General features: G+C 51.6%; 1 protein-coding gene and 1 pseudogene across 1 annotated transcript; both read left to right on the top strand.

The window, feature by feature from the left end:
• The window catches only part of LOC135292707 (zinc finger protein 850-like), a 216,147-nt pseudogene that overhangs the window by 171,864 nt on the left and 17,926 nt on the right, over positions 1–26,357 (top strand).
• LOC135292679 (hydrocephalus-inducing protein-like) lies at positions 999–26,290 on the top strand. Its single transcript, XM_064406786.1, has 16 exons — positions 999–1,217; positions 2,930–3,046; positions 4,164–4,283; positions 7,033–7,152; positions 9,497–9,631; positions 11,069–11,268; positions 14,875–15,058; positions 16,138–16,237; positions 17,440–17,558; positions 18,629–18,915; positions 20,844–20,911; positions 22,988–23,220; positions 24,018–24,118; positions 25,335–25,470; positions 25,917–26,081; positions 26,252–26,290. The coding sequence occupies exons 2-16, from the start codon at positions 2,975–2,977 to the stop codon at positions 26,288–26,290; spliced, it is 2,079 nt and encodes a 692-aa protein (XP_064262856.1). The 5' UTR covers positions 999–1,217; positions 2,930–2,974.

Here is a 26,357-nt window from a genome sequence, read left to right as displayed (position 1 = left end):
GTCATTTACAAGGAAATAATTTTCATCTGCCTTCAAGTGGAGTTGTGAAGCAGGTGGAGATGGAGATGTCTCAGGCACTGAGTGTGCTCCTTACTGGCAAAATGACACTGATATTACCAAGTATCAGAAGTGAAAAACTTCAGTGATAACTCAGCCCTCCAACACAAAACACCTTCTCCCACGCAGTCAGCACTTGTCTGAAATCATTCCCCTTGGCAGGAGGCCCTGCATGGCCTGGCTGCAGCCATCGCGCTGCTCCTACTCCCTCCCAGCATGATCCCAGTATGGTCCCAGTACAGCCCAGTCACTCCTACACCTGGCATCCCCTCTCTGCATTCCGCCCTGTCCCGGCTCCATCTCCGCTCCTCCCGTGGGCTGCGAGGGCTTCGAAATGGGGGAGGAGGAGGAGGGAGGGAGGAAGAGGTTGAGGGGAGAGGAGAGAGGGAACCACGCCGCTCCAGTGCTTCCTGACCCCGCAGCGCCCTCCTGCCAGGGAGCTGTGCAGAGCCACAAGGTCCCCCCGAGCCTCCTCCTCTCCAGGCTGAGCCCCTTTCCCAGCTCGCTCAGCCCCTCCGGCTGTTCCAGCCGGGACAGAACACTAGTGCTACACAGAGAGCAAGGGACAGACCTGACAGAGGCGCCTCTAGCACCACATTTTAGGCTTTCGCTAATACTTATAGAAAGACTCTTGAGAAAGTTACGGCAGTTGTTCAAGTGACAATCTCCTTTGAAAATCACTGCGGCCCGTCCCCGACCCGAACCCGCCCGGCCCCGCCGGAACCCGCCCAGCCCCACCAGAACCCGGCCGGCCCCACCGGAACCCGGCCCGGCCCCGAGGTTCGGGCGCCGCGGTTGCCTGGTAACCGCGCGGGCGGCAGCGTCTGTGACAGCGGCGCGGCCTCAGTTGCCCGAGAACGCGGCCCTGGCTGGGTGTGCGCAGCCTGGGCTCGTACAGGCAGCTACACTGGGCCATTCGCCAAGTGAATTGTTCGCGGAGCATTGGTCTCTGTGAGCGAGTCCTTTGAATTCGCGGAGCATTGTGCCCCGCTGAGAATTCCTGCACGTGCAGAGCATTGGCCTCTGCAAACAACATCCTGAACGTGCAGAGCATTGGCCTCTGCTAGGAGTCCTCAATTCGCGGAGCATTGGTCTCTGCAGAGGATTCCTCAACGTGCAGAGCATTGGCCTCTGGAAAAGAGCGTGAATTTCCTTGGAAGGTAAAGATTGACTAAAGTTGAACTGTTTGGTTTTGTCTCATGTGCACTCTGAGAGAGAAGGCCAAAGGGAAATACAGGATGGGATAATGCCAGTCTTCTGGTGCAGCAGTTCAGTGGCATGCACAGCTGAGTGGATGAACAATAGTTCGTCTACTGATTGTGCTTTTTTCTTGCACTGAAGAAATGAAACATTTTCTAAATGTACTCATCTATACTTTTTTTTCCCTATAGTGATTGCTTAAACTGCTTGAAGGTGAATGAGTTCTGTTCAAGTTTCCGTGGGTTGTTATCATCTGGTTATTAAAATTATTAGGGAGAGGCCTCTGAATTGAGGTGCAAACGAGGCAATTTGCCAAAGTCAGTAGTCTGGATTTTATGGAACAGTAAATGTGAGGAAGAGAGAGAAAGGAATAGAAAAAGGGGGGGGGTGTGGTGAAGGGGGTGGAGATGGGGTTGGGAAGAGGGGGAAGAAAGAGAATGACAGAGACAGATTAAGTAAAAAATATCACCATTCCATGGATCCCATTGGCATACCATAAAATCCTCTTCTGGTCTTCTCTATGGTGAGGTCTCGCAAAATGTAAGATTCCAATGGATGAATGCAGATTTGGGCAAGGTGGGACCTCCCAGGTACCTCCCTGGGGTGGGGCAAGTTTGACTGTCTATTGCTATTTTCAAATAACAGAAAATCTTTAGCACCAGTATATCCTTTGAGTCTGCCATGAATTGGGTTGTGGATTTTTGGATCTGTTGTGTTACTTTGCATGGCCTGCAGTCATCTGGTGCAAGGGCTCAGGAATGGCTCTGGGGGCACTTTGGGGGTCTTTGATGGGCTATGACACCCCCTGAGCTGCCCCTGATGGGAATGTCCCCTGGATGTGGCCTTCTGGGGGTGGGGGGTTTTACAGCTGAGCCAGTTTGTGGGAGGGAGGATGGGTGTCCACTGCCCCTTACCAGAGGTTGTGCCACAGACCCTAAATTTCCTGCTGCCCCTCTGTTGATGGGAGGTTTGTGTGCAAACCTGGCCTCAGCAGAGGAGTCTGTGGCTATGACCTGCCCAGCCTGAAGGCAGACAGAGCTGATTTTCAGGAGAGCTGCTGGCTTTGGCTTTGTTGTGGATCTATTTTTCTCCCTTGGCCTTGTTCACTTCTCTGGAGACCTGAGCTAATGGGACAATAGTGTCACCTTTATCTTGTCTCAAGTTCCCTTGTGGGGCTGAACTCCCAGTCCCAAGTTCCAGTCAGGAGGCATTTTCAGGGAAGGGTGGGCTTGGGTGCTCTCAGCTTCTTTAGAGAGTTTTGTCACAGTGGGCAAAACGTCCTTTATAGCAATATTTAAGCCATGAGCCATAACATTGCAGTCTCTCCCAAGTCCAGTGAGGAGCAGCTGAGAGAGCAGGGGGTGTTTAGCCTAAAGAAGAGGAGGCCCACAAGCTGATTTTAAGTAATATTTAAGCTACAGCGGTGTCTGCTCTAAGCATTATTAATGTTCAGCTTTTTAGCTCCAGGTTTCAGCAAGATCCATTTTTGAATTGCACAAGGTGGCCATCTAGTCCAAATAAAGTCCAACTAGAGGCCTAACAATACTAGCTACTTATGCCAAACAAGCACTTAGCTACTTTCAAATGATATAAAATGTTTAGCAGCATATATGCCTTGAGTGTGCCATGAATTGGGTTCTGGATTTTCAGAGTTCCATTGTTCTCCTTCCAGTTTTGCTGAGGCCTTGTCACTCCTCTGTGACATCCTCCCTTCAGAATGGCTTCTGGATTCCCAAAAAAGACACCAACACCTCGTCTTTTACTGAGGGAAAGACTGCAGCCTAACACTGTGAGTAGCCAGTGGGGCTGTGCTCAGGCTGGCAAGTGCCCTGGTGTCCCTGGTGTCCCTGCCCCTGTTGTCCAGCAGCGCTGGGAAGCTGCAGAGCCCCTGCCCAGCTTTTTGTGCCGTGCTGCTGTTGGTGGGGGCTGTCCTGGTGCAGCAGGGAACAGTGTGTGATGTTTCAGGGACAGCCCAGCGCCTTGCCTGGCTGTGCCACGGGAGCCAAGTGAAAGCAATGTGCAGCTGAAGCCCTCAGCATGTGCTTCTGTGCCTGCCCTTTGCCACAGGAATTCCTTCTGTCAGGCTGGGCACTGCCCTGTGCTGCTGTGACCAACCTGCCCTTGGGCACCTGGGCATGTGGGGAGAGAGCTCAAACTCTGCCCAAAGCCTTGAGAGCCACGGCTGGTCCCAGCCAGAAGAGCTCCCAAAGCAGCTGCTCTCTCTCAGCTCCTGGGTGGGCGCAGCTCCAGCCCTGCAGGCAGCACTGCAGTCAGGGCCACCAAGGTCCCTTGCTGTCTGGAGCTCACTTGGCTGAAGATGCCCCAGTGCTGAGGCTCTGCCAAGGAGATGCCTCTGTTTTCTTCTCTGGAGGGCTCTGTCAGCCCAGACAGAGAAAACAAATGCTCATTAACAGAGAGAGGAAAAACTTGGACACATTCCTGTGCACCTCCCTCTTGGTGCAGCTTTTATTTCTTGCTTCTCTTGGACTCAGCCAGCAGTGCTGTCTCCTGCTGTGAGTTGTGAGTGTTGTGCAGGGATGGAGTTGGAGCAGTTCTGAGAGCTCCTTCCCACTCTCTGAAAAGGTCACTGCCTCAATCCTATGAAACATTAGAGGAAACAAATGGCCAAAGAGCAGAAATCCCCAAACATGTCAGATCAGATCACAGAGAGACTAATGGGCCACAGCCATGTGGTTGGAGTATGTGTATTGCACCCTGTATTATTAATTTATTCTTGCTATTGCATTTCAGCAAGTAACTTCCAGGGCTTCCAGAACTATCCTAGTGGCTGTGATCACAAATTATTCACCAGTGCCACTTGCTCAAGAAATGCCTTTCTGAATAAGCACATCTCTGAGCTTCTTGCTGATATGGTTTTTTTTTTTTGGATTTGTTTTGCCTTTCAGCTGCTTCCCTCTAAGTTCCAGCAGGAGAAGTTTCTCAGCACGAAGAAGGAGGCCAGCACTGGGGGGAGGATTCTGCCCAGAATTGGCCCATGGCTAGACCTGAGCAAGACTGGTCCAAAGGTAGCCTTTTCCTGCTCTTTTCCTTTCTGCTTGATGGCAAGTTTGAAGAGGGTGTGTGCTTGTGACAGGCTTGCCTCCAGCAAAACACCTCCGTGTCCAGGTGCTGTTGTCATTGCAAGCTGCTGGCAGTGGTGGACTGGGAGTCCTGATGTGCACTGAGGCAACACAAATAACCTCTGCTGCAGCTGCTGGGCTGTGCTGGAGTGTGGCTGCCATTGCTAAAACAATGGGGGAAAGCTGGGGACACAAAGGCACAGCATTGCCATGTGCCATTCCCCTGCTGAAGGAGCCACCTCTTGCTTTGCTGTGGTCACCATCAAACGCTCGGGGTCACAGGATTCCCTCCACAGTGGCAGCATTGGCCTTGGAAGGCCCAGGACCTGCAGGAATTCCTTCAGATTTAACAAAACCAACTGCATTCCTGCTTTGGGTTGGAACAATGTGTTGGACCCTGACGGGGTGTTAGATTTTGCAGGCTGCCAGATGTGCAGGGGACTCAGCCTGGGCAGAGGGGAATGGATGTGCTTTCTGTGGATCAGTGCCTACTTAGAGGTGTGTTTCAAGCTGCTTTTGTGGCAGGACTGTCTCAGTAGAAAGCACAGTCCAAAAGGGTAGGTGACCAAGGTGGACTGTTGTTATGAATGAGGTCCTATATGTCTAATTTAATAAACCACAAAATTAGAATTTAGCAGCAATTTTAATTGAGCAGCAATTTTATATAAAATTATGCAATCAAATGTAATCAAATAGATACAAAATAATTTGGCAGTGGTTAGGATAAAGCACAAGCAAAACTGATTGGGGTACAATCAGGGTATGGGGGGGGTTTCTCACCCTGCCTCCCGTACAAAAGAGAAAAGAACTCAAACACAACTTATATACTGTATGCTAATACATGTTCATCAACAATTTTTTGTAAATCTCCTCCTGTTTTCAATTCTTGAAATCTATGTCACTGTACTGCACAGTGCATGCTCAGCTTGTTTCCAAGGGGTCTTTTGGCTTTTCACTGGTTGCTTCCGACGAAGGCTTCTCCTCATCGTCACTGTCCTTTGAACAACCCCACAGGCTGCACATGCGTCCCAGGTCTTGTGTTATAGAAGCCAGCATTATATTCCAAAAATAAGCTATATTATTTCATAAACACCTAGAATCATCCTAATTTTGTCCATTTCAAGGCCAATTCTTTAATTATCCCGAGGCCTATTCCGTTTTGGGATTTTACTTATCTCACACTACATCCTGTCTCCTATTTTCTCATGAACATCTGAAAACATCTGTTTTGTGACACTAATTACATATCCTTTTCCTCTAGGACTTTTTAACATATATTTTCTAAAATATCGATATAGTTACAATTGTTAGCACGAATCCCATTCATTTATCACACTGCTGAGCAGTGAATTGGCAGCAAGAGACATTGAACACACTGGTTAAGGATTGCCTTGGAGAGGGGCGTTGGGAACACCTCAGGGAAGGGCACAAGTGGGGGACAGTGTGCTGCAGGCACTCCCTTCAGCAGACTGTGTCTGCCCTGGAGTCACACAGGAGAGCTGCTGGTGTCTCTGCAGTGACAGCAGTGTGGCTGGAGAAGGGGAGAATTTCTCCAAGTAATGTCTCTGCTCCAGAAGCATTTGCTGCTGTTGTGTCATTCCAGACATGCCTCTACAATGGTATCAAGTAAGGTAGCAATAATGACAAGAAAGCACCTATTTAAAGCTCATGGAAAAAGGAGATACCAACTCTACTTTTACCCAAGTTGCTGAGAAAATAACTGAACCTTATCCTCATTCAGCATTCACTTCATTTGTCTTTTTCCTAACTTCTGTGGTACTTTATTTTTGCCTTTACCTCTGTTAGAAATGCACTCACTTTTAAATACAATGAAAGGGGACAAAATCATTGAAGCAAAAGGAAACTGTTTATTAGTAAGGACTCAGCTGAGCCGGGCGTGTCTCCCTCCTCCTGAAGATGAACAAACACACCCTCTGAGAAAATGGCAATCTTTCTATCCCCTTTACAGCCGGTGAGGGCTGTTCTGTCCCCTTTCCCTTTGGATGGGTACTTGGGAACTTCCATTCCCTCCAAACGCCAGTTTTTCTGTCCCCTCCCCTCTCACCCTGCTTCCTTTTGGTCAGGTCTTCAACCCTGTTCCTCTCACAGCAACACCCAACAAACCAACCTGAACAAATCCAAACCCCAAACAACACAGAGAATCAACAACTTTCATTCTTTAACTTGATAACCTTTTGGCTTCAGCCAAATAGCACCTCATCTCTCACACCTCCTCTGCTACTGGTGCCTAAGTTCTAGATCAAAAAAGGGATTTGCAGTTGTGTGGGCCTCGGTTTCCCTGTGTCAGAGTGAAGGACATCGCAAAATCGTTTCCCATGGAATCTGATGTGAATGTATGGGTTTTACTTACTCCATGAGTGCTCAGGCAGTGCCCCAGAGCTCTGTGACCGCATGGGCACAGGGCTGTGCTTAAGGTAAGTGCTGCCTGGCATTGTGGAGAATGAAAGCTGGAGAAATACATGTCAAAAGAGCAGCTTGGCTCGAGCCTGCTCTGTGTGACCAGCAGCTCTCCATCAGCTCAGAGCAGAGGTGGGTGAGCCACTGTTTGCCCAGTGTGGGCTGGGCAGATGTGCTCCCCCAGAGTCTGCACTTCACTGGGGTCAGTGTAAGATTGTCCTTCATGAGCCTTCCTCCCAGCAGCTGAAGCTCTCCCTGCTCTCTCTCGCCTCTTCAGCTGCCGTCAGCTCCCCCAAAGCAGAACTTGTTGCAGATTTCCCCACCAGAGGTGATATTTCAGAACTTCAACACTCATGATGTCTCTGAAATGACAGTGTCTCTCATGAATGTGGACAAGGTAAGTGCTGGGATATGGAGATTTATCAGTTTCTCTGGGTCGGGATTGAAGGCACTCGAGATGGTAGTTCATGTTCAGACTCAGGTGTTTATTATTTCTTATCAGTAAAACAGTCTCACAACCATGAGTTCGGCAGCTTGTCATTAGCAAGGCACAAAATGGCTAACAGTCCCTTGTTACAAAGTCTTTTAAGACTAAGCTATCCAATTCAGAAAGGACACCTGGATTATTTTCCCTTTTAAGCCAATAACTGATCCCTGGAAGCATGCAATGTGGACTTTTCTGCCCAATTACACAATGCCACCCAAACCCATGAAGAAGAAGGAAGAAGAAGCATGAAGAAGAAACTCAGGATGACACTCTGTGCCCTCCATCTTGCTTCTATCCACAGAAATCCCAAAACCTAAATTTCTCAGCAGGTGATACACCTACACTACTCTCTCTAATCTATTTCACGCTTTTGTGGATTCTAGCCTATATTGACGTCTAGGAAAGTTTCTCCATGAATGAGGGTCAAAGTCAGTGCTCCCCCGGGGGTCAGGACAGCCCAGAGCAGACAGAGAAATATTCCCAGTGCCCTGGCCTAGGTTTCTACAGAGCTTTAACACTGGGCTGGAAGAGGAGAGAGCTGTAATTCCCGAAGTGTACAGCAAAGCAGGGTATCTGCTGCAGCACGTCCAGAAGAAAATGTCTCAGCACCTTTGTTCTGCAAGATGGTGGAAACCTTCCTGTGCTGGGAATTCTCCCCTGACTTTGGCCATGTGTTGACGGTATCTGTCCCAAAGGAGGTGCCTTCTCTTGAAAGCTCTGGATTGGTAGGAGTGTTGAGGCCTGTACAGTTCTTATCTGCTCTCGTGCTTTGCCTTGAGTGTTTACCACCTCCTGTGTCTCCTTGGTTAATCTTGGCTCCTCTGCCTCTCTCAGTCTGTTGGGCTCCCTTTGTGCAGCTTACAGTCAAAGCTCAGGGGCTGAGTCTTCTGCACTTTATGCTGGAATAACTTTTCATTAATGGCATTGGCACTGCAGGAGGTGTGTTCTGAAACAGCCCTGGAATCAGAGTGACGTAGCAGAAGCAGCGGGAGCCCTTTAGGTGCCACTTGAGGCTCCTGCTAAGCTTCATCCAGCTCTGCTCAGCTTTTCCAAAAGCAACACGGTGCTCTGCTTTCCCTTTGGAGAACCACAGCACATCCAAAGCCATGTGCTCCTGGAGGTTTTCACCTTCACTTGTAGAAATTGTGGTTGTTTTGCAGTTTCCCAAGAGAGCTTTGAGGGGAAAAGTTGAAAAATGTCAGCAGTTGTGTTCCACTGTAAAGAGGAAAACGGAGACCATTGGAATTTCAGTCAGGGAAAACATTTTTCTAAAAAGAGGCTTGTGCCAAGAGTGGGCTGGTGAAAAGAGACAGGAGGGAGTCAAAGTCATCTGGTTTAGACTTGTTGAGAGCATTTTGGTGCTCATTGGTTGATGATATCTATGTGCTAGAAAATGCTTGTTTGCTGTGTCTGTGTATCCCAGAGGGCAGAACCTGGCATGATGGCTGCAGGCAGGAATGCCCAGCAGCCCAGCTTGCCTGCACAGGCAGCAAGAATCCCTGGAGAGCCAAAATTGTCTTTCAGTATTGGAACCACACTGCTGGTCCTGTTTCTCCAGGCAGAAAATGCCTTTGAAGCCCATAGTGATAGGCACAGCCTGTCTGTGTTTCTGTCACTTTTGACAAGCTGCTTGCTCTCATGGTTTTATGACTCTTCCTTGCTGCTTTACTGCCCATTTAAATTCTCTTTGCCATCTCCTTGTTTTAGGGGTTGTCCTGCTGTGTTCCTTCTTTGGCTTTTCAGGTTTGCTTTTATTCCCAGTAAGGCCACAGTGTTTGGTCTCCTTTCTTGCTGGTCTGCCTGCATGACTGTATCCCCAGAACATCCCTACCCAAACCTGATGTACTAGAAGGGAATTTCTTCCTTCCCCCAGGACAAGTGCTGGTTTGCTTTCAGGGAGCACATTCCCCCTCTGGAACACGACTGCATGGCTGTGTGCAGGCAGAAGCCAGCAGGTTTTTTGGCCTTGTTGAATGTGCAGATGACTTGGTTCAGGTGCTCTGTCTCCATCCTGCTGCTGCTGACCTGCTCGGCCCTTCCTTCCCACCAGGCACCGCCCTACTGGGCCTGGCCAGAATGCTGGAGCCAGACAGAAGGAATTTGAGTTCACCCTCATGAATTGTGTGCCTGTACATGCACAGCTGAAAGTGCTTTGGAAAAGGGGTCAAGGAGGGATGACACCAGGGCATGGACAGGTCTCCTCTCATCCTGTTTCCACAAGTGACAAAATCATTGTTTCATGTCTTTCCTGCAGTTTCCTCATGTGGTGAAGGTCTCCATGGAGAGATCACCTTACTTCCAGGTCATGGGCTCCAACGATGCCTACCGTCTCCTGGTGCCGGCCGTGTCTGTCCCTGTGCGCATCCGCTTCAGCCCCGGCGAGAACAAGGTGAGCCTGGAGGAGCCAAAACACAGAATGCTCTCCAAAGCCACTGTTTTCCCTGCACTCTGGGTTCAGCCCATTCCATGCTGGGAGCTTGGCTCCAGGCCGTGGGCAGGCAGCCTGCAGCCAGTCCCAGCTTGGCACGGGCTGCCAGGCACTGCAGCCAGGCCTGACAGGCTCTGCTTCCCCTCCCTGCACATCCCTGAGCATTGCCAAGGGAAGATGCCCAGGGAACAGGATGAAAATGACAGAGGGGTGTTGATAGATGTTGGGCCATCCCTAGGTACAGTGGAAGGGGGTTCATAATGATGGAAAACACTGGAGGAACAAAGAGGTCTGAGAGCTTTCCTCCTTCCTGCCTGGCAACAGCTTCCCTGCCTCCCCCTGGGCTGGAGCAAGGACGGTGCTTTTTCCCAGCCTCTGTTCTGCAGCCTTGCAGCTGTGCTGTGCCAGAGCACAAGTGAGCATGGTGCAGCTGCAGGGCCAGGGCAGAGGATGTGCTGTGCCCGTGAGCCCGGCCTGGCACAGGCACCCTGGGCTCTGGGTGCCCTTGGTCAGCAGGAGGTTGCTGAGCTGCAGGGACTTGGACAGCTGCCTGCAGGAGCTGGTGTAGGGCAGGTGCAAGCTGCAGGCAGAGCTGTGAGCCCAGAGCCAGTGGCAGTGACGCTGCTGTGCCTCTGTCTTCATGCCTGTGCCTGTGCTTGCTCTGTCAGCTGGCACCCATTGCGTGCCAAAGGTGCTTTTGCCTGGAGGTTTGAACAGCAGTGCTGAGGCCCTGGCAAGTCTGATCTCAGTGCTGGGATCTGGGGGGTCAGTGTTGTGATCTGGGGGCTTGTTCACACCGAAGGGTTGAGGACATGGCATGGAAGGGAGGAAGCCTTGCAGGGAAACAAAGAGAGGCTCTTTGCAGCAGCATCCTGCTGCCTCTTAGCACTGTTCTCCTCCTGACTTGGTTGGAGAGGCAAAGTTGGAGGGGAGTTCTGAGGCAGCTGATGTTTCTACACCAAGCCAGAGGTGCAGGATCTCTTTGGGTGCAGCTGTTTTCTCATCTTTTTTTTGCTGCTTCGAGTCAGTTGAACACTTTGTCCTATTCTCAAAGAGTGGGAATATAGAAAGCTAAAGAGGAATGTCCTGTGTTCCCTAGCTCCATGTTCCTTAGAAGGGACTTAGGAATTCTTTAACATCATTAAAATGTAGAGTAAAAATGATGGTGGCCTAGGGCAGTTCTCTGGATGACCAAGTGACAGAAGAGCTTAATGCCACTGAGATAGGTTTTGCAAAGTGCGCTAGTGCCTCTAAAATGTGACATATCAGTAGAGCTTAGTGTTCATTTAGGGTGGGATAGGTAAATTGATGCCCTTGAAGGGTTATAGGAAATGGTTTTTCTTCTGCCATGGGGATGGCACTAAATGCCCTGTGCTGAGGCAGTTTCTTTTCCTGCAGGATTATTCCCACGAGCTGCTCTGTGTCACTGAAAGGGAAAGGATAGTGGTGCCAATTCGGGCCATTGCTGCCCAAACTGTCCTGGACTTCCCTGAGCAGCTGGACTTCTCCACATGTCCAGTCAAGAGCAGCACCCAGAAGACTCTGCTGCTCCGCAACACCGGGAACCTGGAAGCTCGTTTCCAGCTGAGCACCCAGAGGTGAGGATCTGTCCTTGTGCAAAACACCTTTGGGTGATAACAGGGCTGGGAAAGAGCAACAAAAGGAGCCTGAGCATCCCTGCAGCCCTGGCTGGAAGGGAGCAGGATGGATGGCAGCTGCTCTTGCCTTCAGTGTTCTTAGCAGGATGCAGCCTTTGAGCTTTCTCTGTCCCAGCTTTCCTGGAGGCTGCTGCAACATGTTGGCAGCTGGCTTGCATCCTGCTGAGCACAAGCAGCTCCTGAAATGCTTTCTCAGCACTGTCAGCCAAACAGAGCCATTCTCTGGGAGGCCACAGGCACGTGGCTTTGCAGGGGTCCCTGCATCAGATGCCCAACATGAGCTGTGCTGCAGGCAGCCAGTGCAGTCCTGTTCCTGAAGCTGATCTGCTTTCCCTTGTCAGCTGAGGGCATCAGTCACCTCTTGTGTTCCATGATGAACCTTTGAAAGCCAGTTTAAAATTTCATACCAGATGATTTAAATCTCTGAATAAGGTTGTGCCCCCTTTTCATTGAGATTTCTTTTTGAATACTCTGAAGTTCCTGTGTTTCTGCTGGTTTTTTTCATTTTGGTTTAAGTGTTTGCCAAAAGATCATGAATTCTTCCTTGGGAACTTTCATGAAGGTCGAGCTCCTCTAATGCCTATCAATATACCACATGCCCATGGGTACTTGCAGAGGTGTGTAGGAAATATGAGACATTTAGTGAATATTTGAAAAGCAATTGGGCTGATTTAGAAGATAAAAGTATAGAATAACTTTTGGAGGGGAGCTCTGGCAATCATCTGAGCAGACACACTGCTCAAAGCAAGAGCAGTGTCTGGGGATTGCCAGGTGCCATTGGGAGATCTGGACCTGCCTTTAGATGCCATGCAAGGAAACAAACATACAAAGGGCCCTAGTTAAAAAGCAGAAGAAAACAACCTATTCAAACCCTCTCCATACCTTATCTTTTCTGCCTGTCAGTAGTGCGGTAGTGCCTGTCAGGGTGCAGTAGTGATTCATTGAAAGGGTAGATCTAACAGGATGAGAACTATCTTAAGGAACAGCTCACAATTCACAGATAAAAGGCCAAAAATTTAGCTTGCCAGCCCCATCTATTGGCACTGGTATTTTCATTTGGTTATTCCAATGTCAGGGATGTCTCCTTCACAGCTCTTCTATCTGTGGGCTCAGGGAACAGCTTAGTGATGTTGGCTGAAATTCAGAGGAGTTAAGTTCAGCTGTAGAGCTTGTGTCCTTGGGTCTTGGGGAGCCAGGTCTGTGTGAGAGATGACTGCTCCAGCAGGAACAGAGGAGTCTGGTGGGTACAGCCCGGGCTGGGATGTAGGAGATGCAGGGGCTGATTTGCACTTGGTTTTTCAGTCTTGAAAACTGAGTCCTGAACTGGGCTGGATCCTCTTCTCCTGATAATTTGAAAAGAAGAAGATCCCTTCTTTCTCAGGCAAGCCCTGAAGTCTCCCCCGGGAGTGTTATTGCCATCCTGCCATCTGAGGGCAGGAGCATGTAACATGGGGCAGCAGTGGGAATGGAATGGAATGGAATGGGATGGAATGGAATGGAATGGAATGGAATGGAATGGAATGGAATGGAATGGAATGGAATGGAATGGAATGGAGTGCTGAAGTGTGGCCAGGGATTCCCTTAACTGGCAGCTTCTCTGTTCCAGTGAAATTTTTGGCAGAAGAATAAGAACAAAATGCTGTGCCTTGCCCAGAGCAGGCACTGATCCCCCCGAGCCCCAGCAGAGAGCTGCAGCAGCCCTGGCATCAGCCCTGGAGCACATGCAGGAGCTCTGGGGCTGCTGGGGCCTTGTCTTTCCACCCCTCTCTCCAAAGCCTCACATCCAGCACATAAGCACTGCTGTCCTAAGGCTTCTCCCTCAGCCAGCAGGGATGTTCTCACCAGTGGTAATGGGAACTGGTCAGGCCCATCATTGCAGCAATAGGATCTTCATGAGCTGAACCTGAAGCAAGTTCATCACTGCTGACATGAACAAAGTTCAGCTTGGCAGATGTTCTCTTTATTTTTGTGTGTGATGCATTCATCACCAAAGTCCCCAGAAGACACTTGGAAGTGACAGATTGAGCAGCAGCAAAGCACCAAGGCCAGGAACTTTTGTTTCCTCAGTGGGGCTGTACAAAAGCACAAAGGCCAGCAGCTGCTGGGCAGAAGCACATTTCCCTTGAGCTCTCCCTGAGCATCAAAGCAGAGAGTCTTGTGTTTGTCAGGCAAGAGCTGTTCACCTGGTGACCAATCCTGATTGCTGCTGTTAAATCCAAAGTGCACCAACACATCTGCATAATTATTTCCAACACATTGCACAGAGTTTCTCTGCTGGGCCAAGCAAACAGTTACCAGCGTGGGTGACAACCCACAGTCCCAGACTGCATTGCTGGTAAATACACAGAAACCTCCTGTTCTGCTTCCTTGATGTGCTCCTGTTCATGGTGCTTCATTGAGCTGGGATTGGATCCTTCAGAGTGTAAATGGCATCCTCCTTTTGGGTTTCCATGTCACTGTATTGCTCTAATGTGCATTTGCACTCTTTCAGAGTTTTGACTGCTCCCTTTCTTAGCGTAGCTTTCATTGAAGTACTGCTAAAATGTGCCCTTTTTAGGCTCAATCAGGATGTTTTCAAGGTAAAACACACCAAAGAACCACACTGCAAATTCAACAGTTATTATTCCTTGGTCTGTAAAAAAGGATTAATACAACATCACTTTCCAACATCACACATATAGTATTCATTTTACTATTTGCAAAAAGGCAATAATATAATAGGCATTTTTCACAGTGCTGGTAACATGGAGCTGCAACCCAACTCTGTCTCCCCTTCCCAGGGAAGTCCTGCTCCATAATCTTTATCTGCCTCCCCCAGCAGCTCAGTGGGAGGAAAAGCCACTTGAAGTGGCTGGTGGATTGTCCCTCAGTTTTGGCAGAGGCTTTGAGCCAGGAGGTTCCCTTGAGGGATTCTGGCTTTGGAAAGCTCTCCTGAGCCTGCAGGTGTGGAGTAAAACTACCTGCTGTGCCAGTGAACAGCAAGTTATCCTGTGATCCCTCTGAGACCCCCAGGGCTTGGGGTCAGCCCTTGCTGGGGAGCGGCTGCTTGTGAGAAATAGCCACTCACTTTTCCTAAGTTTAGAAAGGTTGATTAAACCTTATCAAAAATAAAACAGAAGACTGGATAGAGAAGATGTTACGGAAGGATTTTCCCCAGGTGTGCTCACCCACACAATGGAGGTTTTGCCTTTTAACCCTTTAGCCTCTCCCAAAATTCTGACCATCGACCCCTTCTTCGCTGTCCTGTGGTGGAGTTCACTTCCTCCAATCTTGATTGGAGGTCAGATGTCACCATGGTGACAAGCTGACCCTCCCAAATATCCCAACCCCAGCTGTCCCTTGATAACAACTCAGGGGGTAAAAAACCCTTTTCTTAACCTATAGACATGGTATTTGTCTGTTAATGGTGAGAGTCAGTCGTGGCATTGCTCATCTGTCACACTGCTGCTCCTCCCCAGGTGCTTTGCTCTCCTGCACTCGCACTTCTCTCTGCAAATCTGTGGCTTATTAAACGACCTGCTGGCTTTGTCTCTCCTCTGGCTGCAGGCAGAGTCTTTTTGGGCAGTCACAGAGAGAGCTGTGGCTGGAAAAATTAATGGAGGAGAAAGAAACAGGGAAGGAGAAGGGCTCTTGTGAAGATCGTGCTGCCCTCCTGAGAGCCTCGGGGGAGATGGCAAAGGTGCACCAGGACCCCATGTTCTCTGATGACGTTTCTTTCATTGAGCCAATGGTAAGTGATAGCTGAGAACCTCATTTTCCTCCTTTTCCTCCTCTCCCTCTTTCTCCTCCCACCCACTCCAACCCTGGCTGTGGTCACTGGGCAGATCCTCAGCTGGCCCCACATGCTGGGAGGGAGGGCATGGAGTTTCTGGTGCAGCTGCAGAGCTCACCTAAAAATGCTAAAATGCTCAAAGCATTTCTGCCCTGGAGGCTCAAGGCAGGGCTGGGAGCCTGACAAAGCCGAGCTCTGCTGCCAGGGCTGGAGCTCAGGGCACTCCGTGCGTGTCCTTGCAGTGTCACAGGGAGCAGTTCTTGTAGGCAGGGGCTGCCCCCACACGTGGGGCTCAGCAGAGGCTGTTGCAGCACTGCCAGCTCACACACTGACCTGAAGCTGGCAATGGCTGGCTGGGAAAAGGAGGCCAAACTCAGCCCAAGGTTAATCCCAGAAATGCCAATGGCCTCCTGTAACCAGCCTTGCACTATTTCTGAGTCTGCCTTCCAGTGTCATCTGTGAGCCTGGACACAAGGCTGGAAGGTTTCACTGGGCCTTTTGAGTTCTCCTGCACACAGGGACAGAAAACCTTTTCCTTTTCTGTTTCTGCAAGCAAACTGCCACATGCTGCCATCAGCCAGAGCCCTGATTCTGAGCACTGGCATTGTGAGAGATGATGAATGCCTGGTGTCTGCACACTGCAAAATCCCTTCTCCCCTTGGAGTAGACCCCAGAATAATCCCAACCTCTGCTTTCTTTCAAAACAGGTTAAACTAATATTTTTATTTCTGGGGGAGGGGATCATGATCTCTCCTTGTGAAGAGCCACCAGTGCACATTGGCAGTTACATCCCAGTGCAGCTGACAGCAGCATGATGTGAGCAAGAGCTTGTGTCAGAGCAGTAGGAAATTGTGGAGAGTGGCAGCTGACCAGCATTGAGAGCTTCCAGCACTGTGTTGAGCTGCCTTTGCAGGGTTTCCTTGGGCTCCTTGTGTTGTTCACTCATCACTGATGCTCTAAACAAAGGCTGACAGGACTATGGTTGAAAACAAGAAATGTGAAGTTTGAAGAGAAATGTTTTTCTGTTTCTGTTGTAGGAGGGAGAAATCGAGCCGGATGGTTTGGCCAAAATCAAGATGACTTTCAAACCCCTGGAAGCAGTGGAGTATCAAAGTGTGGCTTGTTGCAGCATCTCAGGTGCAGCTCCTTTGCCCTGCTTCTCCCCCTCAGTGCAGCCATGGTGCAAGCCTGAGCCCACTGGGCTGCCCTGGCAGTGCTGGGAGGAGTCCCTGGCCAGCAGGGCAGTGCTGGCACATCCCCAGTGGCCCTGCAGCTCCCAGGGAGTGTCCCGTGCAAGGCCAGGGCTCAGAGTGCTGTGTCTGGGTTCCTGATCCCAGCACAGCCCAGGCAGTGCAGGGAGAGGTTTTCATGCCATGCCTTTGCTGGCATTTCCTCAGAGGCCAGAGAGCTGCAGAGCAGAGCAGCTTTAGTGAACAAGCACTAAGCCCCTGCAGGCCCCTGGCCTCCAGGATGGCTCCATTGGACATGGATCCATCATCAGGTGGCAGGAGCTGGGTTAGAAATGTGCTCCCTGAGCCTGGATCAGCTCCCACTGGCCAGACAGCACCAGAGCAGAGGGGGCTGAGCCCCACTGAGCCCAGGCTGTTGGTAGAAGGAGCAGCCTTGGCCAGCAGCTGCTTCTCTCCCTGTGTGGGAGCTGTCACCTTGCAGCTCTCAGTCTGTGGAAACAGAGCCCAGTGCTGAGGGTCAGAAGGTGAGGACTTGGGCAACAAAGTCCTGTGCTGCTGGGCCAGGTAGTTTGGTAATTGCCAAGCTCTGGATGAGCTTTGTGCCTTCCCTGAATGGATTTCCAAGCTCCTCTAGGTGCATGGGAAGGAAAGCACAGAATCACAGTATGTTAAGGATGGAATGGACCTTAAAGGCCTCTGGGCAGGGACACCTCCCCCTAGAGCAGGTAGCTGCAAGCCCCATCCAGCCTGGCTTTGAACTCTTTCAGGACTAGAACCTCCACAATGCCCCTGGGGAACCTGCTCCAGTGTCTCACCACCCTCACAAGAAAAAATGTCTTCCTAATATCTAACCTAAATTTCCTTTCAATTTATACCTGTTACTCTTTGGCCTGTCACTACAGGACAGCAGAGGTGTTTGAAACTCAGCAGACTGGTGGCTGAAATTGGAAACCAGCCCGAGGAATGGGTTAGGAATTAGAAGTCAGCCCCAAGGGATATCTGCTGAGGGAAGAGAAGGGTCCATATCTTCTCCTGCAGCATCAGGAGCTGGTGGCATCCAGCTCAGAGTCAGGGACTAGCACTGAGGCAGCCTGGAAAAGACAGTGTGACAGAGGGAATGCTTGTACTGAAATGGACATCTCTCCCCAGGCCGTGAGAGCAGGCTGCCCCTGCAGCTCAGAGGGGAAGGCCAAGGACCCTTGGTGGAGCTCAGCTCTGACACTCTGGAGCTTGGGGACATTTTTGTCAACACCCCCCATGTCTGTGAGGTGAGCAGCAGGGCTGGGGATGGATGCTGATGGCTCCTGAGGCAGCAGCAAGCCTGGTGGAGCTGTGGAATTCCTGCCAAGCTGGGCAGTTGTGAGCAGGGAATATTTGATGTGCTGGTCCAATCTGGGGGGTCAGAAAGGTGTGTCTGTTGTTCATGAAGCCCCAGCCCCTGCTTTTGGGCAGCCTTCCTTAGGGATCAGCTGGGAGGCTTCCTGCAAAACAAGGCCTTGGCAGGTGAAACCAGCACTGGGTGCAAAAGCTGCATGTTCAGAGGCTTTTGTGGCAGTGCCAGACACAAGGCACCTTTGGACTGGGCTCTGCAGAAGCAGCTGGAACCAACTGGCTGCCTTTGAGCTTCAGTCCACTGCCAACAGCTTCCAGTCAAGGGTCTCCTGCTCATTCCTGGAAGTCCCAGGAAAGCCTTGGGAGTTCTGTCCCTTGCTGACCAGTCCCTCACCACACTTCAGCCTTGGTGCATCTCTGGCTCTGGAAAGAGAAAAGTGTTCCTGGGAATAAAGAACAGGATTTTTCTACCTATTTGCCTCCACCCCCCAATAGTGTCAAGCCTGTAAAAAACTCATGAAAGAGCAACTGAAAAGAGGCAGGAAATGAGGCACTGCATCAGGGCAGACACTTTCAAAAGCTTGGCTGGGGAAGAGAAAGACACCACGAGTTTTCTCTACCAAAAGATGGTGCTGTCTGTACATTTTGATGCTGATGCCTCATTATCAATGTCTTGTTTTCATGGTGTGGGAAAAGGTGAATGAGGTGATGGTGCTGTTGGAGCTGTGCAGGCTGGGGCAGCAGCAGCTCAGTGCTGATTCACTAGGCAGCTGCAATCACCCCACGTTGCTCTCAGGGCCAGGTCTCCATGAGCTGGGTGATGCTGCCCAGAGGTGCACTGCTCTGTGTCCATGGGATAACCCCAGGGTGACTGCAGGTCTGTGCAGCTGCCACTGCTTTGCATGAACACCCAAAGGCAGAACTTGTCCTCTTGTATCTTTTGACTTGTGCCATTCAGCAGCACAAAGCATCTTCTGCCTTTTCTGGCTGTTCATTGCATCCTTAGACAATAACTCCCAAGAAGGGAATATTCCACATGGATTTCCACTTTGCCTTCTTGCTGCTGCAGGTGAACCTGATCAACCAAGGAGCTCTTGATGCTCCCTTCAGCTACATCCCTTCAGCCACAAAGGCAGGCTTGGGCTTCAAGTTGGCACCCCAGGAAGGCATCATTGCAGCAGGTGGGAGCCAGACTCTCCAGATCTCCTTCAGTGCCACCGTGTTGGGGAGGTTTGAGGAAGAATTGCGGTTCAGTGTGGCTGGATCTCCTACGCCTGCCATCCTGACCATCAGGTAAGGACCCTGGGAGCTTGGTGGGCACATCTGCAGCTGTCTCTGGGACATGCCCCAGCTACCCCCTGTTGGGGTGGAGCAGAGAGAAAAGGTGTTTGCTGAGGTCTTCATCTCTGCTCTGATGCTGGCACTGCTTTAGTGGGAGGATGCCTCCTGCCCTGTGTGGTACCTGGAGCTGGAATGACTCCTCCCTGCAGGGATCTCCCTCTGCCCTGGGCCATGGCAGGCAGTGGGATGGATCAGCTTTGGGCAGCAGCTGCTCTGGGATGTCCCAGCTGAACAGCCAGCAAGGCCCCCAGGGCTTTGGAGATGGGCCAGCCTGGGGCATTCTGCAGCAGCAGCAGTGCTTTTAAAAACTTCTGTCAATAATCCATGCCAGATGGGCAGCAGCAGCCTCACCTCCCCTCTCATGGCCATGCTGTGGGGGACAAGCTGTGCTCCCTGCTGCTGTGCCCAGAGGGCTCTGGTGCCTCCTGTGCACAGCCAGGCAAGGGCTGATGTGGGAGTCAGGGAACTGTGCAGCAGGAACTGTGCCAAGGACTTGGGCACCATCCCCTGGGCTGGTGCCATGGCAAGAGATCATCCTGGCCCAGCACAAGGGACAAGGGGTGATGATAGGGGAGGCAGAGCTCAGTGCTCAGCACCACAGCAGCACAAGGCCCTGTCCCTGCCAGCCTGAGCCATGGGCTGCTAGGATAATGCAGTGGGAGCAGGAGAGCTGATGCTGGCTGCTCTGCAGCTTTGGAGCTAGGCTGCTGCTCTTGGGAGGCACTGGGTCAAGGCAGTGAAGAAATGAAAGCAATCTGCACTGGATTATAGCAGTAAGATAAGGGAGATGGATGAAAAAGAACAAGGAAGTTATTACTTAGCAAGGGAAAAGTGGTGAGTAGGTCTGCCCCTAGTGGAGAAAGAATGGTGATGGCTTTGATTTTGGAGGAAAAGTGTTGCTTTTTTAGTTTGGAGTTCAAGAGGGAACCTTCCACCATCCAATAAGTGATTCTCCTCTGTCCCTCCCCCAAACTGGTGATGGGATGTTTGTGCATCAGCAGCTTTCTCCTTGAGCAAGGGCAGGTGTCTCTTGTTGAGATGTGTGGAGCAGAGCCAGGGGCAGTGCTGTGAATCCAACAAAAGGCACAGGTCACTGGGCCTTGATTTTTAACCACAAGGCAGAGTGGGCATGGATTGGCATCAGCCATGAAATCAACTGGTGAGTGTTGTGCAGCTTCAAGTGCTGCTTTCAGTAGGTGTTGGTGACTTTTGCAGTGTATCTGCTGAGTTCAAGGACAGGTGAGGTGCTGTGCTAGATTCAGGACCCCCTTGTTTGGTTGTTGAAGCTGTTGCTCTTGGCTGTGCCATCTGCTGCACTGCTGACAAGCTGCTCCTTTCCTCTAGGATTCATCTGTGCCCTGTGTAGAAGTGTTGCTGCTCTTTTCAGAGGATGTTTGGGGCTGCCCTGGGTTCATGGCTCACAACTGTGTCTGTAATGATGGTGTGGGTCAAACTCTGCTGAGAAAGCTCCTCCATGGGAACAGCAGTTCCCGCTAAGAAGTAGCAAAGCAGGGAACCTGTGGCTGGAAGGGCTGGTTACAGAAGTTTGTGGGGACACCTTGATGCCCATCCCATTGCAGATGGGGAAACTGAGGTCCACAGCCATGTCTGGCTGTGTGTTCAGGGTCCTTCATGGGACCAGCAGCATCCCGGGGGCTTTTCCTGCCTGCCCTGTGCCCAGAGCCCATCAGTGGCTGCTGGCTGCTGGCCACTTGGCTTTAGCTGCCTCCTGTGCCCAGGGGCACTGTGCTGAGCACATGGTGTGTGCTGGTTTGAAAGGCACGGTGCCCTGACACCAGGTTTGTGCCCCCGAGCCACGACAGCCGGAGCTTTGCAATTCCTTGAACCAAGGCATTTCCTGCTCTGTCCTCGCCATGCAGGGGCAGCGTCACTGGACCCAGTTTGCACTTCGACCTCCCTGAGCTCGACTTCGGGGACATCTCCTTTGGTGAGTGCTGCCTGGGCTGGGACACAGCGGGAGGGATCTGTGCCTTCCAAGGGAAAAGCATCCCTCCCTCCTGCTCTGCCACAGCAGCCTCTTCAGGGTGGGAACTGCAGGGCTGCTGGTGCCGCAGGGAGCATTTGGCCATTGTCAGATCAAACAGAAGCAAGGCTGAGAAAGTCAGGATTTTCTGCTGTCTCTGTCCTGCTTGAAAAGACAGATGTCTGCCAAGGAAGGTGGGGATCTTCCTGGAATGGAAAGATGAGCCCCTCCCTCCAAATGATGATACCTTTGAAATGACAGGGCTCAAACGATGGGGAAAGGAATAACAGTTCTTTCCTAGACTATATCAGGAGAGCCCAGAGAACAAGAGCAGATGTTTGCCAGCTGCCAAGTCCCATTTTTTCCCTTTGGTGCAGTGAGGATCCCAGCAGGAGGAGCTGTGGGCTCTGGCAGGGCAGTGATCCCCTGCCAGCCGGCAGCGGCAGGGAAGGAGGGAAGGAGGGAAATGCTCCTTTTGCAGAGGGACAGAGGGCAGGGGGATGTGGGCAGTGGCTCAGAGCAGCAGGCAGCAGCGGGGAAGGCAGGCAGGGTGGGTGCCAGGCTGAGCTGCAGCCAGGGCAGTGCCGGGGCCAAGCACACAACCTCCCGCAGCAGCACGCGGCCGAGCTCCCATCCCCGAGCGGGAGGAAGGGAAGCTCCGCTCCCTGCCCAGCCTCAGCTCCCACTGCACAGCGCCCACGGCATCACGCCACAGCTGCCAAAAACCCCCAAGGGAAAAGCCCACCCCCAGGGCCAAAACCCCCAAACCCCCTATCCCCCTTCCCAGACCAAGGGGAGCATTCACTACCAAGCCTGAACCCAGAACAAGGAAGGTCATGGACTTTTTAAGGAAACTACTTGCCTTTCCTGAGCTGTTTCTGTCCCACCCTGCATCACCATGCAGGCACTTGTCAAGTTGCCTTTTTGAAGAAATGAAACAAGAAAGGCAACCAATGGAACTATGGTTCTGAAACAGGAGATTGATCCTGCTGGATCTGATTTCATTCCTAAGGTCTCTTCAGCTGAAGGCAGCTGTTGTATCTTTGCTTCTTTGGAACTGTTGACTGTTGTCTGCATGCCGTGAGCTCAGTCTCATTGGAGGTTTTGCCATCTGTGTTTGTCCTTGTTGTGCCTCTCTTGCCTCCCTGCTGGAGTCACTGCTGGAGCTGGCAGTGCTCACTGGGATGGGCACAGAGAAGCTCTGGGCTGCAGCTGCAGTTGTTTTTTCTCCCCATCTGTGTTCCAGTGCCTCTTGGTGAGCAGGCCTGGGGAGAAGTCTCCTCCCCACAGAGCTGCCAGCCCAGCCAGATGTCCACTGCAGAGCAGCTTGTGGCTGCTCTCCGGGCTCTGCAGGACATCCCCACCATGAGTGGCTGCATCTCTGGCTTTCCAGCATGGAAAGCAAATCCCAGAGCTCCAGTGGGGTAAAGCCTTGCAGGCAGCAACCCCAGTGAGCAGCAAGGGTGTGATGTCCCCGTTTGTTGGGTGAGGTGGGACCGGGTTCCTCATTGCCAATCTCCAAGCAAGGCTTGGTGTGCCCCCAGTTGAGTGGGCTCTGAGCTGTCTCGTGCTCAGTCTGTTTGGCCCAAACCAAGAGATGCCTTAAGGATCCTGCAGAGAGAAGCTGCATTGGGCTGCTTTGCCTCACGTTCTAGTTCCTGATTCCATCCTCTCTTTTGCTGTAGCTTCTTCTCAATGCTGACTCACTGTTTATCTGTCTTGAAAAGGGTGGGAGTGTTGGCAGGCTTAACAGGGAATTTGACAGCTTGAATTCTCAGAGGAAATGCTCGGTCTGGGTGCACACTCATCACTGGGAGATCACTGGTGCTGGTTTGGGGCAGGTGAGGCAGCTCCTCCCCATCGCGAAGAGAGAAGCTCTTCGGAACTGAGTGACGATTCATTCCTCATGCAGCTTCTGGGTGAGCTGTAGTTCAGATAATCCAGAGCTAAACTCCAGTGCCACTTTCATCGTGCCAGGCCATTCCCAGCAGGAGTCATGCCACAATGGGAGCCTCAATGGATGTTGGTGTCCTTTCCTAGGCTTTCCCTACACCCAGCGCTGCCGGCTCACTAACAGCTCCCCGGTGCCCGTGACGTTCCAGCTCCGCATGTCGTTCGATGGCACGCAGCCGGCCGTGGACAGCGTCGATCAGATCCGCTGCCACAGTGACCCAGCCTGGAGGAAGGGCATTCACTTGTATGTGGAGCCCCGGGAGTTTACAATCACTCCCAGCCAAGGGACCATCCTGCCCCAGGGACACCAGGACATCCAGGTACGGGCAGAGTGCAGCCAGAGACGCTTCAGCACCAGGGCTGCAGCTGCACTGCAGTGTGGGAGGGCTTTAGCTCTGCTGCAGCTTTGAGCATGGTGTGAGTGAGAGATCTGCACTGCTCTGAGGCCTCTGCCAGCTGCCTTACTCGGGGTGTTCCTCAAGGAGCACTGTTTTCTTTCCAAAATCATATGCTGAGGTCACATACCAGATGGTCAAGGCCAGAAGTCACTCTTGGGTTCTTGAGAGCCATTTATTTGATTGCAAGTGGGCAGAGCAAAGATGAGGGCAAAAGGTGGCTGTTAGAGAGATGTCATTGTATAAAACAGTTAGCTTTTCTTCTTGGTCTCATTTCCCCTCTCCTGGGGAGCAGAAGGATTTGTGTTCACTGCAGGAATCTCCAGTGGGGACAAAAAATTCTGCAGCCATGAACTGCCCAGCACCTGCTGGGCCACACTTTGCCCTCAGCTTCCTGCTGTAAAGCTGAACTCATTGTGTTCAAGTCAGATTTCTTCTGCATTGATGTCATTGTAGTCAGATGAGAAATTGGGGCCTTAATTTGAATACAGTGGTGTGTAGAGCTTTAGTCTAATGTTTTAATGTAGCTGAGCTATGCCCTGATAGCAAGGTGTGTTTAACACATCTGCTATTGCCAGAAGGCTTTTGTTGCTTTGAGACTGTGCTCTACACATGGAGCAGCAGCAGAATTAAGACAAAATCTTCCCTCAAGGACTGGAGGATATCACACGTGGATAATGAGCTTTTGTAAGGAAGAATTTCCTGTTCTTCTCTTCCACCAGGTGACCCTGTGTTCCAACTCGGTGATGGAGTTCTACAGGAAGATGCTGGTGGATCTGGAGGGTTTTGGCAAGGGAGTGGCATCATTGGTCATCACAGCCAGGTACCAGCCCTTGCCTGGCCTCCCCCAGCTCCTGCCTTGCCCAGGCTTTGCTGGCTGCAGCTGCCAAGGAGAAGTGCTGGTTCATGAGCTCATGTTGTGCCAGCTGGGCATGAGAAGAGCAGAGCTTGGACAGCAGCCTGTGGTGAAAAGCAGCCCTGCTCCCAGCCCAGCAGGGTCCTGGGCCCTTTTCTGAAGGCACCAGGAATGAGATCATTTCTTGGCCTGGCTTTTGGTGCTTGAGGTGGAACAAATTTCCCCAGGGCCTCCTCTCCTTCTTGCTGCAAGAGGTGGAGTTGTGCTGGGTGCGAGCACCGTGCACTGGTTTGGGACACAGCAAGCAGCCTGCTGAGAGCCAGGCTCTGGTTCTGTTCATGAGGGCACATGGCAGGGGGGAAGTGGCTGCCAGCAAGAGTGCTGAGGGCAAGGTTTCAGGAGGGGAAAGCAGCCCTTGGTGTGGCAGCTCAGCTCTAGATTTTCTCCTTCCCTCTGCTTCCCACTCTGAGCTTGAATGTTCTCAGAGCTGAGAGCAAAAGTGGTTGTTGCTGCAGCAGAATTCCATCCTGCTGTGCTGCAGTGGGTGTCAGTGGAATGCCAGGAGGGATGCAGTTCCCTGGGGCTGTTCCCTCTCCCAGGCAGAGCCATCCAGGCAGTGCCTGGGCTGGCATTTTGTCAAGCAGGTGGGGCTGGGGACAGTCAGTGCCTGGAGCTGTGGAGGGAAGGAGCCAGGGAGCTGTAGGGCCTGGGAGGGGCTGATCAGCCACTCTGGAGGGCAGCTGGTGTCTCGTGCCCTCCAAGGCTGGGGCAAGCAGCTGAGTTCCCAGGCAGGGCAACAGCACCATGGCAGAGAAGGGAGTCATTTTTCCTGGGCACTGGAGTTGTGTGTTCCTTGAGCCTTAGTGAGCTCTGATCCTTGTTGGGATGGCTCCCCCTGAGCTCATGGATCACTGGGAGTGTTACAGGAGTCCTTGCAAGCCTTCCTGGGGAAAGGAGGGGCTGAGGCAGCTGTGGGACAAAGTGCTCTGCCTGGGGCACTTGGCAGCCTCTGGGTGCTGCCTCTCAGGGTTTGCCCCTCCTTGACAAGACCTGTTGGAGTGGGAAGATGTAGAAGGCAATTGATCACTGCAGGGCTGTTATGCTCTGTTTTACAATCTTTGGGGGTAAATGTTCTCCATTCTCTCAGTATCTCTAATTCCCCTGGGCTCATCTCTTTGTCCAGATGTCTCGTTCCAAAGCTGCAAGTGTCCCCCCACGTGCTGCAATATGATGAGTGCCTCCTGAAGGTGCCCTATGAGAAGAAGTTCCTGATTAGGAATCCCAGCCACCTGCCTGGCTGCTACGGGCTCATTGAACAGGTTTGGCCTCCCATCCACCTCCCCCTCTCAAATATTATTGAGGAGCTTATTAGGGGAAAAAAGGATTTGGACATGACCTTGCTGGTTTGTATTCAGTCTTAAAGATCTGCTGAGAACAGGATCCTACCCGAATGTAAACTTGAGGATGCAGTTTAACCTGCTGAGGGAACAGTTGATGTTCCAGTCTTCAGGGTGTTTTCTTGTGGGAGATCTTAGAGGGTTGTGAAAGCTGCTGCATCCACAGACACCAGTGCCTGTGCTGGCAGCCTCCTTGCAGGATGCTCTGGGAATGCTAAGCCTACAATTCTTGCATCTTGTTTGTGCCTTTTACCTTTGTCCTGGGCATTTTTAAACACGTGTGTCAGTTGCTGTTGCGGTGGATGTTAGGGAGTGTAAAGTTTCTTCAGAGGTGCCTCTGAAGCTGCATTTCATTGTGTCTCTTGCAGAAACGCAAGGAGGACGCTGCTGTGCTCTACTCCAGCCCCAAGCCCTGTGGGATTGTCCAGCCTCACAGCACTGCAGAGATCCCAGTGCTGGTGGAAGTGCAGGCGCTGGGCACGCATCGCACCAATGTTCTCATCGGCGTGTTCGGGGATGAGAGAAACCCACTGGTGAGTGCAGGGGAGATGTGTGCCTCTGTGCAGCTGCTCCTGGCAGGCTGCAAAGGGCACAGGGATTCTGCCGGGGAAAACAGGCACAGGCTGCTGTGGAGAAGGCCAGGAGGGATGGGTGGCACAAAGAGCTCGTGCCTCACGGGTGGTAATCTCAGTGTCTGGCACAGAATGTCGTTGGTCTGAGCTGGAATCCAGGGCCACTTTAGTGCATTACTCTTGAAAATGCTGTTAACTTTGGAAACATCTGTTTGGAAATGGCATCTCTCTGAGCAC

Source organism: Passer domesticus, unplaced genomic scaffold, assembly GCF_036417665.1.
Source record: "Passer domesticus isolate bPasDom1 unplaced genomic scaffold, bPasDom1.hap1 HAP1_SCAFFOLD_44, whole genome shotgun sequence".
NCBI classification, from domain to species: Eukaryota; Metazoa; Chordata; class Aves; order Passeriformes; family Passeridae; genus Passer; species Passer domesticus.
This window is presented reverse-complemented; position numbering and strand designations above follow the sequence as displayed.

Coding starts and splice junctions, on each gene's coding strand:
- LOC135292679 (XM_064406786.1), top strand. CDS start 2,975: ATGGCTTCTGGATTCCCAAAAAAGACACCAACACCTCGTCTTTTACTG. Junction 16,238..17,439: donor GGCTTGTTGCAGCATCTCAG/GTGCAGCTCCTT, acceptor ATCTCTCCCCAG/GCCGTGAGAGCAGGCTGCCC. Junction 23,221..24,017: donor AGGGACACCAGGACATCCAG/GTACGGGCAGAG, acceptor CTCTTCCACCAG/GTGACCCTGTGTTCCAACTC.